We start from the raw sequence: 19,932 nt of genomic DNA on the forward strand, positions 1-19,932 counted from the left end.
TATTTTAGTGTCCCAAACTGAGAAAAGCGGTGGCACCTCCACACAATGACACCCTACTCAGCAGTGAGAACAAACAAAAACACTGACCCACACTTCACATGATCACATGGATGAATCTCGAAAAAGACATGCTAAGTGGAAGAAGCCAAACACCCACCCCCGCCAAACAGCCCAAGCTGTGTGACTCCCTTTACCTCCCCTGCAGTGACAGGAAGCAGAGCAGCGACCAACTGCCTGGGGACAGAACGACACAGCCGCATGCGAGACTCGGAGGTGACCGATACACCTGACTGCTCAGTCTCCTGGGCCTGTGCATACAGCACTACCGCCCAGTCCTACCTGCACCACCTGGGCGTGTGCATACAGCACTCCCACCAGTCCTACCTGCACCACCTGGGCGTGTGCATACAGCACGCCCACCCAGTCCTACCTGCACCACCTGGGCGTGTGCATACAGCACTCCCACCCAGTCCTACCTGCACCACCTGGGCGTGTGCATACAGCACTACCGCCCAGTCCTACCTGCACCACCTGGGCATGTGCATACAGCACGCCCACCCAGTCCTACCTGCACCACCTGGGCGTGTGCAAACAGCACGCCCACCCAGTCCTACCTGCACCACCTGGGCGTGTGCATACAGCACTCCCACCCAGTCCTACCTGCACCACCTGGGCGTGTGCATACAGCACTCCCACCCAGTCCTACCTGCACCACCTGGGCGTGTGCATACAGCACTCCCACCCAGTCCTACCTGCACCACCTGGGCGGGTGCATAGAGCAACCCCACCCAGTCCTACCTGCACCACCTGCCGCTGGCTGTTTATCAGGCACCCTCACCAACAGCTCTTCATAGATAAAAACCTTGCCCCTGCTATGCTGTCGCAAATGACAGGGTTTCCTTCTCTCTTGATACACAGGTCCCATATTTTCTTCAGCCACTCCTCTACTGATGGACTCTCAGGTTGCGTCCGTATCTTGGTTGCTGTGAATATTACTGCAATGAACATAGGGATGCAGATATCCCCTCGAGAGTGGTCAGATACATATTTTTGGATCTACACGCAGAAGGAGAAGTGCTGGATCAGATGGCAGCTCTAGCTTTAATCCCTGGTGGGCCCTCCGTTCTGTTTCCCATAATGACGCCGCCGATGTATGTTCCCACCGACAGTATCTAAGGGCTCCCTTCTCTCCACATCTCCCGGCTCCCTGATGGCAGCCACTCCACCAGCTGTGAGGTGACACCTGCCTGTGGCCGGGACGGGCATTTTCCTGGTGAATAGGGGCAACCTTGTCATGTTGCCCCCCTATGGCTTCTTTGGGGGCAGTCAAGTCCTTTGCCCATTTCCGGGTGATTTGTTTTCTTGCTAGTGAGCTGCATGAGTCCCATATATTTTGGAAATTGACACCTTACAGGATACGTGGTTTTCAATATTTTCTTCCTTTCCAGAGGCGCCTTTTTTCACTTGGATTTGGTAAATCCAAAATTATTCCAAGCTTTTAAATGTATTAACACAAAAAATAGGAGGCTTTCATTTAGGATATCGAATGCTAAAGGAGTCTCTCTCCCGCCCCACAATACCAGCACCGCGCTGGACTACCTGCAAGTGAACCGTCTAGAGCGGCCCCACCGTGTGCAACAACGAGCGCATCCATGAACGAAGCACCTGCCGCCGAGCGCACCAGCTGCTGTGGAGAACTCTTCCGCAACAGGCGCTGGAGGGAGGACACGGAGCCCAGAGGAGGAGAGGAAGGAGCCTGACCCTGGAGGAGAGGTGCTGAGCCACAGGCCCCCCGGGCACTGGAGGAAGCACGGGCACTGTGTCCTGGGTTCTGGGGGAGCAGGGAGAGGCGCCAGCAGCTGTCAGCGTCTTTCTAAGTGAACACTGAGATTATTTGGGGGCCGGGGAGCCACGTTTTACGAAATAATACTGACACTGAGTGCGTCTCTGTTTGTAGATACTGACATTATTTTTGACTTTTCAAATAACTGGATCTACACAAGAAGTCCCACGGCCCTCACACACAGAGATCAGCCGCCTGGCCGCGCTGACATGGAGGCCCAGGCAGAGCAGGCTGAGGTGTAAGGTGACAGGCAGCCTGCCTGCTATTTATAGACTAGACACCGCATCCTCCCTGCCTGCTCTCTCAGGTCAAACTGAGCCCCAGCACAGGCCGCCATCCGTCCGCAGCCACCTCCTCACGGCCCCAAGTGCTTGCTCTATGTGGAGGGCTTCTGTGGCCTTAACAAAGCCCTGCATTACTCATGACACACGGGACAACAGACGTGCAGACGATTCTTAAATCTTATCAAGTCCCTAAACTGCGCACCGAGCGGAGGGGCGGCAGGCACTTACCGGGGTCCCGGCGCTCACGTAGCTCAGCAGCTTCCGGCGCATCTCCTTCTCCTTGAACCTCGCGCTCCTCTTGACGTAGATGCCCCCGTGCTGCCAACAGGCCAGAGAGCGTTACTTCACAACACCCAGCGGCCGGCACCAGACAGGCAGGAAGTGCACTACTGAGCATGTTCCAATATTCCCACCTAAAGAACATGAGCTGAGCCTTCTCCTATGCTGCAACACAATTCAAATAAAACTGCATATTGCAAAGTACATTATCGTTTAGTTTTGTTGCCAGTTAAAATAAAAATGCTTTATTTAAAAAAAATGTATTTTTAAGATAAAAAACTCGATCACAGATGCATCTTAGTTCTCAATTTTTCCACTAATTGTGAAATCACTACAAAGTGTCCTTAAAATGTCCACGTTTATGGTCTTTGGGGTGTCAGAAACTAGCCCGACTAAGACATATACACAGCACTGCCGCCGACGGAACTGTGTCCCCACATTCTTGGTTGAAGCCCTGCCCTGCGAGGCGACAGCTTGGGATGGGCCTCCAGGGAGATGTAGGTCACGCGTCCCCAGGTGGCCCTCGTGCAACAGGACAGGGCCTGCCAAGGAGTGGAGAGGGGACACGGGGGAGGTGTCAGCCGCAGGGAGGAGAGGCTGGGAGGGAGAGGCCTGCCAGCACCGCCCCCGCCGCACCCTCTCCCCCGGGCCGTGAGAAAACAGGCTCCTGCTGTGTGCTGGCTGCAGGAGCTGGCTGCGCAGAACCGCGTGGGAACCGTAGTCCAGCTCCGCATCAGGGCGGCGCTCGCCTCTCCTCTAATGCTGCTTCCCTCTGTGCTACGTCGGACTCGTCTGCAGTGAGCGGACTGGCTGGACTCGTGCTGTCCTGACCCAGTCTGAGTGACAGGAATGACAGAGAAGCAAGCAGGGGCAGCCTCAGGAGGAAACAGGGGTCTTCCATCAGGGAGCGGCTCCTTCCACGTATGCACTGGCCTTCGGAGTGCAGAGAGGACACTCGAAGGGCCACTGTTCATTCACCCAGACACACAGGACTGCCGAGAGCCCATCCTGTTAGAGGCCAAAGCCACGGCCGGCACACAGCACAATGAGAAACTTCCCCAGCCTCCAGCGATGTCGTGTCTGTTCTTCACGCAGTGTCCTCCCTGTCACTGAACTTGCTTAATGAAGTCTATTTTAATTCAAAACATCCCGAGATACTGAAGCGAAGACCAGGCCTCTTTCTCTAAGACACTGACAGAGCAGGGGAAGGGACGTGTGACACAAGAAGGGCATAAGAGAACGTGGTGTTTTCAGAAAGAGCCCAAAGGAAAGGCAGGATGGAGAGAGAGGAAGCGGCAGCGGAGGGTGGCCTGGTGACGCCTATCCTGGGCCCCCGGCACTGATGTGAGGCTGAGGAACAGCCTGAGGGAGGGCAAGGAGGGAGGAACACCCGCCTAGAAAGGCGGCTGCTAGGGAGGCCTGGGTGGGCCGTGGGACAGCAGGAGTGGGGCCTGATGCCCCCAGAACACAGCGCTGGGCGGGGAAGTGCCCGGCATGTTTTGCTGGAGCTGCGGCAGCACCTGTCCTGGCAGACCCTCAGCAGGGCAGACCCTAGCACAGCACGGCACCGCCAAGCCTGGGCACGGAGAGCACGCCCACGCCACGCAGGCCTCTCCAGGGAACAGAGCAGGCATGTCCCTCTGCAGCTGGCCAGGCAGACGCAGGCTACAGAGTGCCTCTGGCCGAAGCCCCACCAGCTTAGACCTGAGGACAAGCCCACCGTGCTCAGGATGATCTGCGCTGGTAAAGGGCATGGACTAACGGCTTCTCACGTTATCACGGGATCTGCATGCTCTCAAAACAGGACCCAGACCACCAGGTACTCTGGGCAAACATTCCCAGGTCACTACTACATGGCAGAACCCTACCAAGCCCCAGCTAAGCATCCTTCCAGGGCTCTGGATGTTTAAGGCTGGTCTTCAACTATTTCATAAAACTGTGATTTTTATTTTTATTTCTTGCGAATACAGCCTGTCTTGGGTTGAGAAGGTCAAGGAAGGGAAGAGAAAGGATCCTAGTAAAATGGAAATGAAGGAAACTGAGATTGGGAACAGTGGGTGTCAGTTGTCTTTTTATTTTGAAAGGTTCTTTGACTTTTGATTCCTTTAGAATTCCAAAACATTACAGAATCTATTCGTAAGTATTCTTTGGTTCATGGGTTGTCGCTCAACCACTGACCCACACTGGCTGGGCCATAATCACCTTTATTATTGGTTTCTTAAGGTAATTGTCTATCAAATTCTATGATGTTAAATTTCCCTATTTGTCTGATTTCTGTACATTTGCATTTTTGCTATTTAATAAAACTATCTAGGTAATCAGACATGTATATAAATACACACCATTGAAAATCTGAAATAAAATTATTTCAATTTAGTAAAAGCTATTAAACTCATAAAAATAACCCCCCAACCTGTACATTTATATTAAGTGTATATTTAATTTTTAAGTCTACATTTTTATAAGCTACATATACACTTTTAAAAAGCACGGAAGCAGCGTTACCTGAGAGAAGTAACAGCCGTACAAGGGGAGCCACTTCAGGCCGTCTTTCAGCACGTAGCGCACGTGCCCCAGGGCGCCCTGCCGGATGGCCAGGATGTCCGCCACGATCCAGTCCACTGCGGAGACAGGCCATCAGTGCGCCAGTCACGGGCGCCAGCACCCCCCCCCCCCCCACTCCACACACACACACAGCCGGAGCGCCCCTCAGCACATTCTCTAAGGAATTTGTTTAGAAAATGTTAGATTTGAATTCTAATATTACTTTAAATCAACAGGAGATATTTAAAAATATATAAATTCTGTATTTTCTAATTTTTGTTGTTTAGGGCTTTTTGTTTTTTGTATTTTTGTTAATTCTCACCCGAGGATATTTTTCTATTGATTTTTAGAGAGTGGAAGGGAGGAGGAAAGACAGAGAGGGAGAGACACATCGATTGGTTGCCTCGATGGAGAGGCAAGCCCACTGAAGTACATGCACTTGACCGGAATCGAACTCAGGACCCTTCAGTCTGTGGGCCAACGCTCTATCCACTGAGACAAACGGCTAGAGTTAGAGTTTTTGTTTTGTTTTGCATTTCTTGAAAGGCTTTTATTTCATGAACAAAATGCAAAGGTTACAAACCACCATAGCAATCCAAAAGCAGGGATAAAGTAAGCTTCTCTAATTCTGAGTCTAGAAAACATGACAAAATGATAAGCAAAAACACGGTTCAGTGAAACTGCCCAGTGCCAGTGGGAATTCTGTATATGCTAATACGGCCAACAAAGGCAGGGTCACCGTGCCAGTGAGCTGTAGGCAAACACTGGGTTACAGGAGCGTCCAAACCAAGGACCTCAGCAGCGTGCAGCTGTGCCGGCAGCTGCGCAAAACCCAAGACACACGCCCAGGCTGCCGACAGCTCTCACTAACAGACGTGGTATGTGACACTGGAGAGTTCAGCGTAGGTGTCCCACCAAAGGGTGACAGCAAAAGTAAGAGGCTTGAGTGAGTTTATACCAACAAAAATTTGCAGGAAGAAAGAAACTGTTAATTGATCTTTCACAGAAATCCTGAGCAAGGACTCGCCTGGGGCAGGGACGAGTGATGAGGGACGAGGGACGAGCAGTGGGCAGAGGTGGGAAATGGACTCAGAGGAAAGGAAATGACAGAAGAGGGCAAGTGTGAAGGTCAAGACCCCAGGGCTGGACTTGAAAGTACAGGCTACAAACCGCCCTGTCTCCTGAAACTGAAACGATCAGCAAACGCGAGGGGACTGTTGGCGTGCACGAACGGGCTGGAAAGAACTGGTGAGCTCTGCGAGAGGAATCGGGTCCCGGGAAAGTGCACAAAGAAGCGAACGAGAGGGGGCATGTTTTAACAAATACAAAGCAAAAAGCTGTAGGAAATAGAAGCGCGTCAGTCAAGGAGTTACCAGAAAGTTCTAGCCAAAGGGCCTTCCCCAGTTACAGGGTGACCTCTCCACTGTGCAGGCCACAGGCCACGGCCCTTCCAGACAGAACAGCCCAGGTAGCACTCAGCCAGCTGGGACACTGAAGTTGTCTTTTTGGAAAACAATTGTATCAATTATTATAAATCTCTCTCTCTCTCTCTCTTTTAAAATTTTTTTTTTTTTTATTGATTTCAGAGAGGAAGGGAGAGGGAGAGAGACAGAAACATCAACTATGAGAGAGAATCATTGATTGGCTGCCTCCTGCATGCCTTCTACTAGGGATCTAGCCCACAACCTGGGCATGTGCCCTTGACCGGAATCCAACCAGGGACCCTTCAGTCCACAGGCCGATGCTCTATCCACTGAGCCAAGCTGGCTAGGGCTATAAATCTCTCGTTTTAATCTTTCTTTAACATTTGCAAGTAACTCTTCCACAGTGAGTGAAGAATTACAATTACCTGTGTAAGTCTGATTATAGTTCCCTTTCAGTGTGACCATGCCAAGGCTTTCCCCGCAGTGACCCCGGCTCTGCGTCCGTGGGACACCTACGCTGCTCTCTCCAGTGTCACCTCTCCACAGTGCATAATTCCTGTCCCCTTCCTCTCATCGCACCCAGGAAGCAGTCACTGACAAACACTTTTATCCTAATCGTGTCTCGGGAACAAACACCTCGCTTGTTCTAGCTGTGCCTCCATGTGCACCACGGAGTGAGCCGTGAGGACTGAGTGAGGGTGCAACCTGGAGCACATCAGGGTGCAGGCCGAAGACAAGACTTGGCATCTTTTCCCGCAACAACTATTTCCAAAGTCTGGGGAAGTCGTTACAGTGCCTTTTTATACTGAAACCTGCGTGGTTATATTATGGTCCAGGATGCACCTTCCAAACACTTTTGAGAGAAAGTGTACAATTTTAAACTTAGGTCATGTTTGCAAAGAACTGTTCTGGGTTATGCGCTTCATCTTTTGAAAATTGTAGTGGAGAAATTTAAGAACTTAAGTAGTCACAAGACATCAGCTTCATGCCATCTATTTTTTATTTTTTAACCGTTATTGGGGGATATGTTTTTATTGGTTTTTAGAGAGCAGATTTGGGAGAGGAACATCGATTGGTTGCCTCAGTACTCACTCCACGCCGGGATCAAACCTGCACCCTGGGTGTGTGCACTGACCGGGAATCGAACCCACGACTCTTCGGTGCACGGGACGCTCCAATTAACTGAGCCACACCGACCAGGGCTGTGCCATCAATTCTGCTCCTCAACTTCCTTTTTCACTGTGTTTGTTTATTCTCCATGAGGGTCAGGCAGGAGGCACTAGGCAAAGCCGAGTTATGAGAGGTAACACGTCGCCTCTACAGTCATGTGCACTTGGAGCTCTGACATCATGTAATCAAGGCATCAGAAATGTGGCCACACGCGACTTCTTCTATGTGAGCCAGTCAGCTGCACCACTGTTTCCCTGACCCCGGGCCAGCGAGGAGAGGCCGCAAGGAAAGCAAGGGTTCCTGGCTGTAGCTGGTGTGGCTCAGATGGTCGGGTGTTGTCCCGCACACCAAAAGGAGGCTGGACTGATTCCCGGTCTGGGCACCAGTGTTTCTCTCTCTCTTCCTCACTCTCTAAAAATCAACAAAAAATATATATGTCTGTTTAAAAAGCAGGGTTTCCTCATGTACATTCCGATTTAACAACAGTTCCTATTTCACACGAGCGCTGCAGAGTCCAGTGCTGCTACACAGGACGCACTTGCCTGGCTCAGACCCAGCACTGAGCTTGTGGTCAGCACCACCACCACCATCACCATAATTATCATCACCACCATCACCACCGTCACCATAATTATCATCACCACCATCACCACCATCACCACAATTATCATCACCACCATCACCATAATTATCATCACCACCATCACCACCGTCACCATAATTATCATCACCACCATCACCACAATTATCATCACCACCATCACCACCAGCATCACCACCACCACCACCATCACCAGCATCACCACCAGCATCACCACCAGCATCACCACCAGCATCACCATCACCATCACCATCACCACTAGCTCAATCTGAGGGAATCTGGGCATCATGTCTGCCCTAGACCCCACAATCCGTTCTATTTGGCTCATGGAGCTCTGGTAGAAATAGGCATCAGCAACAGGCCAGGAAGAGAGACTGTTAGTAGTAAAGAGCCCACTTTTGTCGGGAGAAATAGTCAGAATACAGGACAGCAAGGTGCCTTTCTAGGCCAGAGTTAGAAGCAGACCACAGGGGTGGGCACTTAAGTCAAATGTAATGAAACCAAATAATCTCAGCCAGTCACGTTGATAACGTTCACAAAACACACAGAGGCATTAAAACTCCTGTTGCCAGGCCGGCATGGCTCTGTGGCTGAGCATCGACCTATGAACCAGGAGGTCACAGTTCGATTCCCGGTCAGAGCACATGCCCAGGTTGCGGGCTCCATCCCCAGTGTGGGGCGTGCAGGAGGCAGCCAATCCATGACTCTCTCTCCTCATTGATGTGTGTGTCTCTCTCTCTCTCTCTCCCTCTCCCTTCCAGACATCAATAAAAACATATACAAAACACAAAATCTCCTGTCAACACTTGGTAGCGTCAACTCATCCTATAAAACCGAGTGTAATCACTAATAAGCTAAATTGAGGCCAATACATTTCAACTTCTTTCGCTCTCTTTGCCGTGTGTATGGCAGAGACAGGAATGAAAGCACTAAGTCGTGGAGTCGCAGTGGGCAGGGGGAGGCGAGGGCAGCCGCACACAGGCCTTCCTGTTGAGGCATCGTCAGTGTCAGCTTGCCTTTCGCCCTCAGCTCCCGAGCACTGCGCTTTTAGAGAAAGGTGAAATTTAGGAAGGTGCCTCGAAAGCAGTCGCGGGTTTGAAGGGAAGAGGGCCGTTTCTGAACGGAGCTATGTGGAGGCCGACGGGCTGTAGCCCTGTGCATGTGTTGCTTTTGGTGCTGTACACCATTTCTAAGAAGTCATCCCTGGGGAGCTTGGGAAGGAGGTCATGCAATCCTCAGCACTATTTTTTATAATTCTTGTGAATCCACAACTATGGCAGAATTAAAGCTTAAGAGTGCCTAACTGAAAGTCTGCGCTGTGCTTCCCTGAGACCCCGTCTTCGGAGGCCTCTGTCGGAGGAGCAAGCTGTGGGTAAACCTGCACTCGAGAGGCAGAAGGAACCGCGCACGGCAGACACGAACGTCGTGCTGAGGACATGTGCCTCACACACTGAACCCCTTTCTGCAGCCCAACCGTCAAAATATAAATGCACACTCACCGCGACCCACCAGCCCTTCCAGACACATTAGCTACAGGGGAAGAAGGCACAGACACGCAGAGTGCTGTTCAAAGAAGTGGGAGAGAGGAAACGGCTCATTTACACTCATCGCAGGGAAGAGGCAAGATGAGGGGAATTCATGGTGAAATCACAAATACAAGGTCACATAACATCTGCATTCCAAATTCATGTTTTAACAAAAAATTTTCATTTAAATATACAACAACATTGCTCTGAATGCCCACGTATTTTCTGTAGAAAAACCTAAGATTCACGCAAATGAAATACAAACCTGTGCATTGATGATTTGCTAAATATATTATATTTTCTTTGTTTTTTGGCAAATCTCCATATAGCAATATCTACAAGATAAAACAAAAAGAAAAATTACTTTGATATTTTAAAGCATGTACTTATATAACATACAAAATAGGACAATGCCAAAAAACTGACGAACACATGTCATGATTATTTCCAATCACGATGCACACAAACCAGATTTTTCCTCGGAGTCTCAGAGGGCATACATGGCATGTGTTTCAAGAGTAGGCCAGGTTAATGGTCATAAAGTGAAAGAAGCACAATGATTTCTTGTGAGCAAACTACAGCAAGCACGTACCGGCTGGACATGCACTGACACGGCTCACAGGACCTTGCTTCCCAGCGCCTCCCTCGCGGAGGAGGCAGGTGCGTGCAGTGCGTGGAAGGAGACAGCACGCGCTACGGAAGCGCAGTGCGCGCTGTTTTAAGAGCCGTGCACACAGAACAGCAGTACCGGGACGTGCGATTTTCAGATGAGATGAAGGTGAATGTTCATGAAAAGATGAGGCCTTCGACACCTCTGCGTGTCAGACCTTTTGGTTCCCACCTCCTTCCTGGGAGGCCCAGGGCACGTCCCAATGTTCACAGCAGGGAAATGCGCAGGGCTGCCCTGCTGCGCACCTGGCTCCTGTCCATGCACTGGGCAGGCCCCGTGTAAGCCCGAGGGTGAAGGAAAGGGTCTCCTCCCTGCACTGCACCAGTCACAGGCACAGCTCCCAACACTCCACTGAAACTTGTTTCCTTTTCCACAGGCACCTGCCTCAGGGTGAGGAGGAAGGAGCATGAAGCAGGCTGTGGTGTGGCCATCTGGGCGTCTGTCCCTCGTACCCTGGCTGGCAGGAGCATGGGGAAAGAGCCTGCTCTGCAGCTGGGAGCTGCCTGGTGCAGGAGGTCAGGAGGTCGGCGCCTGCTGGGGCGCCCTGAGCAGCACTGCCTGCACTAGGGTCAGGGGGAAGCGTCTGCCGGAGCGGGGTGGGGTGGTGGGGGGACTGCTGGGCCTGACTGTGTGAGACGACCACTTTTATTGAACACAAACTGCTTACTCAAAACCGCTCGTGGAACAACTCAGAGTGCAGAGCAAGGGTGAGAAACACCCACTGGCCCGCAGACTGCCTGATGCGCTCGCTCAGTGGAATCACTTTTCATTCCAGAAGGGAAGCCGCAGCTTCAGAGGCTGCCACACAGGAAGGTCAAGTCGCAGGGCCTGGCCTCCATGTGGTCAGTGCCGGTGCCAGCCGACTGGTGGGCCTGGGGCCTTGTCTGCCAGCGGCTCCCCTTGAAACCTCGACCATCCCTCACTAGGAGCTTGAGCAAGGGCCCACCCTCCACACCGGCTCCTGCCCGGGAACGCACGCACTGCCAGGACCACTCACAGGCGTGGTGAGACAGATGAGACCCGCTGCCTGGAACATCGAAACCACCCAGACAATATGACGGCTCTATTACCCAATAAAGCGATTTTTTAAATTCAAAACTGGGGAAAGTGATTAATGAATAAGAACAATAGCTCTCTAGTCTACCTTGCTGAAAAAGGTCTCTGATTAGGTAGACATGCAGCCACAAAGAATTTCAGTTTGAATAAGATTGCATATATAATGTATACTCCATGTTCATTTATAACCAGAGGCCCAGTGCATGAAATTCGTGCACGGGGGGGGGGGGGGGGTGGAAAGGGTGTGTCCCTCGGCCCAGCCTGCACCCTCTTCAATCTGGGACCCCACAAGGGATGTCAGACTGCCCATTTAGGCCCGATCCCAAACTGACAGTTGGACATCCCTCTCACAATCCAGGACTGCTGGCTTCCAACTGCTCGCCTGCCTGCCTGCCTGATCGCCCCTAACCGCTTCTGCCTGCCAGCCTGATCACCCCCTAACCACTCCCCTGCCAGCCCAACTGCCCCTAACTGCCCTCCCCTGCCAGCCTGGGTCCCCCCCAACTTTCCTCCCCTGCAGGCCTGGATCCCCCCCAACTGCCCTCTCCTATAGGCCTGGGTCCCCCCCCCCCCAACTTTCCTCCCCTGCAGGCCTGGTTCCTCCCAACTGCCCTTCCCTGCTGGCCTTATCACCTACAACTGCCTTCCCTTGCCAGCCATCTTGTGTCCACATGAGGGTGGCCATCTTGTGTGGTGGAGTGACGGTCAATTTGCATATTACTCTTTCATTAGATAGGATCATTTGAAATGCATTTTTCAATGTGCTTTTATGCCAATGAAATAGGTCTCTAGTTACCCAGTACAAGTCTCCTACCGTAATGCACACAAAATCTGTGGTCTTTTTCTGCCCTGTTTGAAACATTCCACTGATGAGGAAAGTGATGATCCCTCTGCAACAAGATGCAAACATGGCCACTGGTCCAATACCCATGTGCAAAAGCAGCCACCACGCAGCACCTAGGGGACCTCCCAGCTCAGAGGTCTGACCACGCGCCCCTCTGTCCTCGGCATTGCCCTCTTCACGGCGTTTTCCTGGGCATCCACATGGGCCATCAGGGAGCTGGCAGGCTCCCCTGCACCCTCTCAGCGTGTCTCGACCACGAGACCTGAGTACTTGAGCTCAGGATGAGCGTGGGCCGGGAGCTGGGAAGCTGACCTGCTCAAGCTGACACGCAGTGGGGCAGGGAACTAGGGACCACACAGGTTTCTCACCCGGGGATCCCAAACTCCTTCAAATGTTACAAACTATCCTCTGCAAAAACTCCGGATAAAAAATGTCAATGAGAAGGCTTCACATGTATTAGAAGCTTATATGATTTTTTTTTTTTTTTTACTCCCCAAAAGAGATAAGAAACTGGTGAGATAAAAATTAACAACTTACATAAAAAAAAACTTGTACAAAAATGCAATGGAGAACAGGAGCAGAGGGGGCCTGAGAGCACAGGGAGCCGGCACCCCAGGTACCAGTTGCCTGATGGCCCACCTGCCGCCATAGCAACCCCTCCCAGGTAAGCACGCGCAGCGGCTTATTCGGAAACTTATCTCACCAGACAGTTTTGCTTCTAAACTGACTTCCATCTGCGCTGCTGAAGTGTGTTGTCTGAGGGCGAGACTATTTTGTCAAGCGGAAACGCTCGTGCCTAGCATGTGTGAGCACTCAGCACGGTCTCTTTCCAGGTATCACCCGTCATTTCTTTATGCGCCTGGATTCCCACCCGGAGCAGAGTCGAGCTGCCTTCCAAAACCACTCGCACACACCCACAGCCCCGAAACGCCCCCGCCACGCTCGCTTCCTTGGTGCTCACTGCTAGTTCCCACAGAGAGAGAGGAAACGAGCCGAGAGAACTGCGTAGGTTCAAACCACAGCAAGCGCGGTGTCTCCTGGCACGCAAACAAGGGTTCTCTGTCCCAGGCTGTCCCAGAACCTCCCTTCACAAGGCCTCTGACCTGATTCTGAGGGCGGAGTCCGCCTCCCCGGCCTTACCTAGTAAAGAATGCGCTCAGACTCAGCGCACCTGTAGACCCTGCTAGACCAAGCCCGTCCACTAGCAAGGCCAGTCGGCCCCATCCTGCAAGGGCAGTCCCTGCCTCTCCACTGGCAAGGCCAGACTCCCTGCAGGCCGGGCGGCCTTGGCTACAAAGAACATCAAATCAAACCGTTCTCCCCTTCACTGCCACCTCCAAGGGCTTGCCATCTTGTAGAAGGGAAACGGACATTAAGATATGTGAGTGCTGATAGTACACATGCTAATGTTACGTATAAGTGACCCTGACATTGAGATGGGGTGAGACCAGGACAGATAAGGAAGACCGGGTGTCGAGTTGAAGAAGTAGAGAGAGACAGCAGCCCAAAGCTGCCTGTTGTAGCGTGAAACCGACGCGGGGAGAGCCGGGGCCAGGGCAGGCCTGAGGAGGCTGCGTGCTCACGCAGGTGCCAGTCTCTCCTGGACACACCTGCACGTCCTCCTGTGGAAGGGAGTCCACGCGGCTCTCCACCACGGCCGCAGCTGCTCGAATGGCCCACGCAGGGTCTCCGTCTGTCACAGAGCGAACAAGCACACCCTCCACCCAATTTCCGTGCTGCCTCCTATTTTGACTGTCCACCTTCCTCCAAGTATAAGTGCAACCAATGTAACCTCACCACCTCGCACAGCATCCTCAGAAAACTGGGCCCGAAGCTGGACTGCCTTGGACCCTATCCTGGCTTGACCACTAAATCGTGAACTGCTTGTGCCTCGATTCTCGCATCTGCGAAGTGGGAAGAACGGTGCTGCCTTGCAGAGTGACGTGACCTTCGTAACAGAACAGTGCACAGCGAGGTCGCACTCGGACTCCACTCGCCTGTCCAATCACAGCGCCCTGCTGCTGCCTCTCACAGGCCCCGGATGCTCTGCCCTCTCTGCGCATCTGCCCTCCCTAACTCCGAGCCCAGGACAACCACAGACCTTCCCAACTGGCTCCTTCTCGGGCTCCAGGCCAACAGCACTGGCTTTTGGAAGCCCCCCAGGCCCACCTCCAACCTCTGGGGCTCACCGAGCACAGAACACAGCCCTTTTCCTGCCATGTCCTGGCCCCCTAGACTGAGCTCTGTAAGGGCAGGGCCTTCCACGCTGGTCACCCCTGCATCAGGCAGTGTCCAGCGAGGCCCTGGAACAAGGTGCCCACTCCAGTATTGAAGGAATGAATGAAAGGAGAATGGGTTCTAGGGGTCTTTAGTGAGACGTGATTACTTAGTTTTGAATGTCTATTAATATCAACCTCTGCTTAAGAAACCATAGTAATGGGGACTCTTTCCCCTTCCCCATGTGGGAGTCTGTCCTTGTTCGTCAATAAATCTCCACCCTTGCTATAAAAAACAAACAAACAAACAAAAAAACGCATAGTAATAATTAGGAAATATTAAAGAGAAAATTAACTTCTAATTCCATTTAAGAAGAGTCAGGCCTATATTTTTATTAAATGTCCAGCCAGTGGCTCGATGATTGAGTGTGCACCTATGTACCAGGAGGTCACGGTTGGATTCCCGTCAGGGCACAGGCCCGGGTTGCAGACGCCAGCCCCAGTGTGGGGCATGCAGGAGGCAGCTGATTGATGATTCTCTCTCATCGTTGACGTTGCTATCTCTCTCTCCCTCTCCCTTCCTCTCTGAAATCAATAAAGATTTTTTTTTTTAAAGAAGACTCAACTCTCAGTGTATTCAGCTCCACAAAAGTAGACCAATTTACGAGAGAGGCAGATTATGTACACAGAATCCCTACCACTATTTTACACTCTAAGTAGGTCAGTAGAAAAACTAATTTATTTATATTAAATTTGAAATTCTACTGTTATAATGTATTATGTTAGTTAGCATTTGGGGAAGAGAGAATTAGCAAACAGAGCCATTAGAATAAAATACATGTTAAAGTAAATTCCAACCGATACCATCAGGGGAGCTGGGGAGATCATTCTGGATTATCTGGGGGGGGGGGGGGGGGGACGGTCCTAGGCCTCATGACAAGTGTCCTTACAAACGAGGCAGAGGAGAGTTGAGGCAGAGAGAGGAGGCGGCCATATGACCACGAGGCAGAGACGGGAGGATGTGGCTGCCAGCCAGGGGATGCCAGCAGCAGAAGGAGCTGGAAGAGACGGGATCCTCCTTAGAGCCTCTGGGGAGTGAGGCCCACACACCTCGATTTCGACACCTGGCTCCAAAACTGTGAGAAGGTAAGTTTCCACTGTTTTAAGCCACTACATTGGAGCTGCTTTCTTATGGCAATCACAGGAACTTAATATAATTACTCACTTAAATCAGAGCTCCCTCAAATAGTAAAAAGGTGTGTTCTAATTGTCAGTGGATCTCAAATCAAGAGATACAGCCCTAGCTGGCTTGGCTCAGGGGATAGATTAGCCTGCAGACTGAGGGGTCCCAGGTCTGATTCCAGCCAAGGGCACATGCCTGGGTTGTGGGGTCGATCCCCAGCAGGGGGCATGCAGGAGGCAGCCGATCAATGATTCTCTCTCATCATTGATGTCTATCTCTCTCTCCTCCCTTCCTCTCTGAAATTAATAAAAAGAAATATATTTTATAAAAAGAGAGATACATAAAACTTTTAAAATCCCAAAGCAATAAATGATGAAGGTATCCAGTTGAGTTTCAGTATTAGGAGAACCTAAAAAGATAAATCAGAAACAGCAATTTTAGCAATCGTGATTGGAATGTTTTCCTGTCTCAAAGATGCGTGCATGTGAAAATACAGTAGTGAAATTAGGAAGGAACAGAACCTGTCTGTCTAAAGTCCCGTGGACTGCCAAGTTCCACTGGGAGAAGGTTTACCTGCCAAGCACACATCATGAACTCCATGGACCCACTTGTTTTCAGCTTTAAGAATTCCCCACGCTGCCTGGCCGGAGTGGCTCAGTGGTTGAGTGTCAACCATGAACCAAGAGGTCACCGGTTTATTCCCCAGTCAGGGCACATGCCCGATTGCACACCCAGTACGGGGTGTGCAGGAGGCAGCAGATAGATGTTTCTATCTCTCTATCCTTCTCATTTCCTTTCTCTAAGATAATCAATGAAAACATATTTTAAAAAACAAGCAAAGAGCAAATTCCATGCATAAAAAAATACTGTCACAACTATTACAAAGCATTTATTTTTTATACTCATAATTTAAAAGCATTAAAATGCTATTTTTAAAGAATCTAATTTGAAAATACTTCTGTAATGTATATAATTTAATGGTGAACTTCTTTTCATTCAAAAACTTAAAAAAGAATGAGTTAACATTCTTTTATACAGAACAAACAAGAGGATCATCACTGGCCTTGCAATGAAAGCTGATGAACAATTCAAGTAAAAAAATAAAGTCCCTTAGCAAAACAAGCTAAAATTTTTAAAAAGATTTTTTTATTGCTTTTTAGAGACAGAGGAAGAGAGAGAAACATCAATGTGAGAGGGAAACACTGATCAGCTGCCTCCTGGACCCGCCCCCCTGGGCGATGAGCCTGCAATATGGGCATGTGCCCTGGCCAGGAATCGAACTGGCAACCTTTCAGTGCATGGGACAATCTCCAGCCAACTGAGCCACACGGGCCAGAGCGCAAGCTAAAATTTTAATAGAAACTTTGCAATGACAAAGTCACTGAGGAAAACTATTAGGTAAAAAATAAGGCGACAGAATGTCCATTCTCATTATCCTTTTCCTTTGGGTTTATATTTAAAAACAGCTATTTTCCCTCTATTGATTTAATCTTAAAAGAAACAATTAGAAATATTGGAAGAGAGCCTTTTCTATCCAGGAACCCCAGATTCCAGGCAAAAAGACCCCTCCCCCCCAAAATATATCATGCTCTCTGTTATTAACCAACAAATAACTCCTTGCCAAAAAATAATGCATGGACAAGAAAACTCTCAGGCCTATATTTTTATTAAATGTCCATAACCTGCATTTCATGGCCAGTGGGCAGTGAGTTCTAGGATTCCTACAAAACTTCATCAAGGGACCCACATTTATAAAAGGATGTCTGATGGCCATGAAGTATAATTCAAAATTTAAATAAAAAAAAAAACCCATGTGCTAAGAACTCCAAAATAAATTGGAGGTCTATACTAAACAAGGCATGGGGTAAAATACTCAATTTCAGAATCACTGTGAAATTTTACCATTGCTTTTTATTTTTATTTTTACTTTTTTTTCAAGGCCATCAAAAATTTTGGTTGCCTCCCCCCCCAAAAAAAAATGGGAGAGAGATCACAATTGCGTTTTAAAAATAAGAAACTTGCTAAACAAAAAGTACTTCAATGTACATTGTACATTATATTGCATGGAACATATTCCATTCTTTGAACAAAAATAAAATAACCAGGTACAGGCAGAATTATTTTTCTAAAAGGTAATTGACTTTGTCCTATGCTCTGAGTCCAGGCCAGCTGTCATTTGATGTGAAATTCAATTCTTAAAAACCACACATTCAGGTAAATGTGAAGCGCACAGGGGCGCTCCAGTGAAAATTTTACATCAGGCCCCTTTAAAAGTCAACTATCAGGAACTAGTTTTCTGGAAGAGTGATCTTTCTCTCCTAGCAAACCAAGATGCTGGTTTAAATGGAGACCCTGGCTCCTCCTAATGCCCTTCCCCCCAAAAAAAACAACCTACAATTGGGGCAAACTCAAGTCCTCAGGGAATCCACAGCCGTTCAAGCAGTCTAAACAGTAGCTGGGTGACTGACAACAGCGTGGACACTGAGGCTCTCAAAGGCAAAAAGTCAAAACCATCCCCTCCCCTCCCCTCCAGGCCAAACCAAGAAAAGAGAAAAAAAAAAAAAAAAGGGAGTAACTGAATGTAAGTAATAACCAAGAATCAAACTCTTTTTGCACATTGGGAGATAAAATAAAAATTCACAATTGTTACCTTTGTATGAGACTTCAAAGAACTAAATAAAGAGGCCCTTCTACTTTTGTTTGTTGTACAAATTTAATCTACAAGCCCAATCTCTATAGAGAAAGCAACAAACAGAAAGAAAGTAACCAGACAGAAAAAAAGGGCAGCCACGCACTGAAGCCGAGACGACGTTGGCAACACTGGGCGGGGGAGGCCAGGTCTGCGGGAACCAGGGTGTCCATCTCCCCCGCCTTCCCCGCGGCGGCCCAAGGCACACAAAGTTGCGCTTCTGGTCCAAACAGTAGCAACCTGTTTCCCGGGAGTTTAAACAGCACCCCCTTCTCACACCAAACGCCCCAAACTCAGCCTATCGCCCCACTTCCACGTTCATCCGCACCCCCTTCGCGGTGCACCACGAGGGGTGGGGGACCAGGAGGGGGGAGGGGGACGGCGGGTCCCAGCGGCGGCTCGGAGGGGCCACGGCTTCCTGGTGACCTCGGGGCCTCCCCGGCCAAACCCCACAGTGAGACCCCGAAGGGAGACCCCCGAACCGGCCCCGCCGCGGAGAGGAGCCCGGGCGGGAGTAACGCTCCTGGGCCCGGCGGGCCGAGCTCACCTGCACGCCCGTGTAGTTCTCGAAGAAGAAGAGCACCATGCTCTGGTAGACGCAGTAGAGCCGGTCGTCCACCGCCTGGTAGACGCGGGAGGGCAGGCAGGCCGACAGCAGCCGCCAGGCGCCCCAGGCCAGCAGGTAGGTGGGCGCCGAGCCCAGCATCACGGCGGCCGGCAGCACGGAGCGCAGCGAGTACATGTGCAGCACCAGCGACAGCAGCATCGCGGCGGCTGAGGGCCGACTGCGCCGCGGCCCCTCCCGCCCGGCCGCCCGGCCGCCCCGCAGCCGCCGCCCGCGGCCAATCACCGGGCCGCACCCGGCCCCGCCGCCGCCCCCGCACCGCCCCGGGCCGCCCGCCGCACCGGAGACGCCCAGCCGCGTCCGCTCGGGCCTCCGCCCCCAGCCGCATGGGCTGCGCCGCCGCCGGAGGGCGGGCGGGAGGGCGGGTGCGGGGCGAGCGGACGCGGGCCCTGCGGGCTGGGAGCTCAGGCGCGCTCACCCCCCATGACCCTAGCCCGGCACCCTGCGCCCTGTCGGGGGCGGGGCTCCGCGTCTACAACAAGACTCCTGATTGGCTGCCCGTTTCCACAGTCCCGTCGGAGCGGGAGGCCTCGGCAACAACACGACTCCCGATTGGCCAAGGGCGGCTGACGGTTGAGGTGCACCTGCCTGCGGGGGACCGCGGTCTCCGGCCTCTGCGCATGCTCCCGAGCCCCGCCCGGCTGAGGGGGGCGGTGGCGGCGGGCGTGCAGCGCGGCGTGAAGGTGGTGCCGGCCGGACCGTGGGCCCGGCGATGCGCCCGCCACCCAGCCGCGCCCTGCTGGGAGCGGACAGGTTCGCACTGTCCCTGGATGCGCGGCGGACGCCGCCCCAGGTGGGAGGATCGCGCACCGGTGTCCGCCGGGCCCTGGGGACGGACCCTGAGATGGGGTCGGAGGAGTCACCCGGGCCGAGAAGCGCAGTGGACGCCCGGGCCCCTCCAGGTGCCTCCCCCCCCCCCGCCCGCAGGTGCACAGGGCCCTGCCGTCCCCTTGGCGCCCCCGGGGGGCTCAGAGTCAG

At 51.6% G+C, this 19,932-nt stretch overlaps 1 protein-coding gene across 1 annotated transcript in view; it reads right to left on the minus strand.

The window, feature by feature from the left end:
- Positions 1-19,224, minus strand: part of AGPAT5 (1-acylglycerol-3-phosphate O-acyltransferase 5) — a 35,306-nt gene extending 16,082 nt beyond the window's left edge. The window contains exons 1-4 of the mRNA XM_079779064.1: positions 18,877-19,224; positions 9,937-10,006; positions 4,912-5,027; positions 2,356-2,445 (exon numbers count right to left, since the gene is read on the minus strand). Of these exons, the coding sequence (XP_079635190.1) occupies positions 2,356-2,445; positions 4,912-5,027; positions 9,937-10,006; positions 18,877-19,095 (495 nt within the window). The 5' untranslated portion in view covers positions 19,096-19,224. The remainder of the gene's footprint in view (positions 1-2,355; positions 2,446-4,911; positions 5,028-9,936; positions 10,007-18,876) is intronic.
- Between the last annotated feature and the right edge of the window lie 708 nt (positions 19,225-19,932).

The sequence above is a fragment of the Cnephaeus nilssonii genome (assembly GCF_951640355.1).
Source record: "Cnephaeus nilssonii genome assembly, chromosome: 8".
Lineage (NCBI taxonomy): Eukaryota > Metazoa > Chordata > Mammalia > Chiroptera > Vespertilionidae > Cnephaeus > Cnephaeus nilssonii.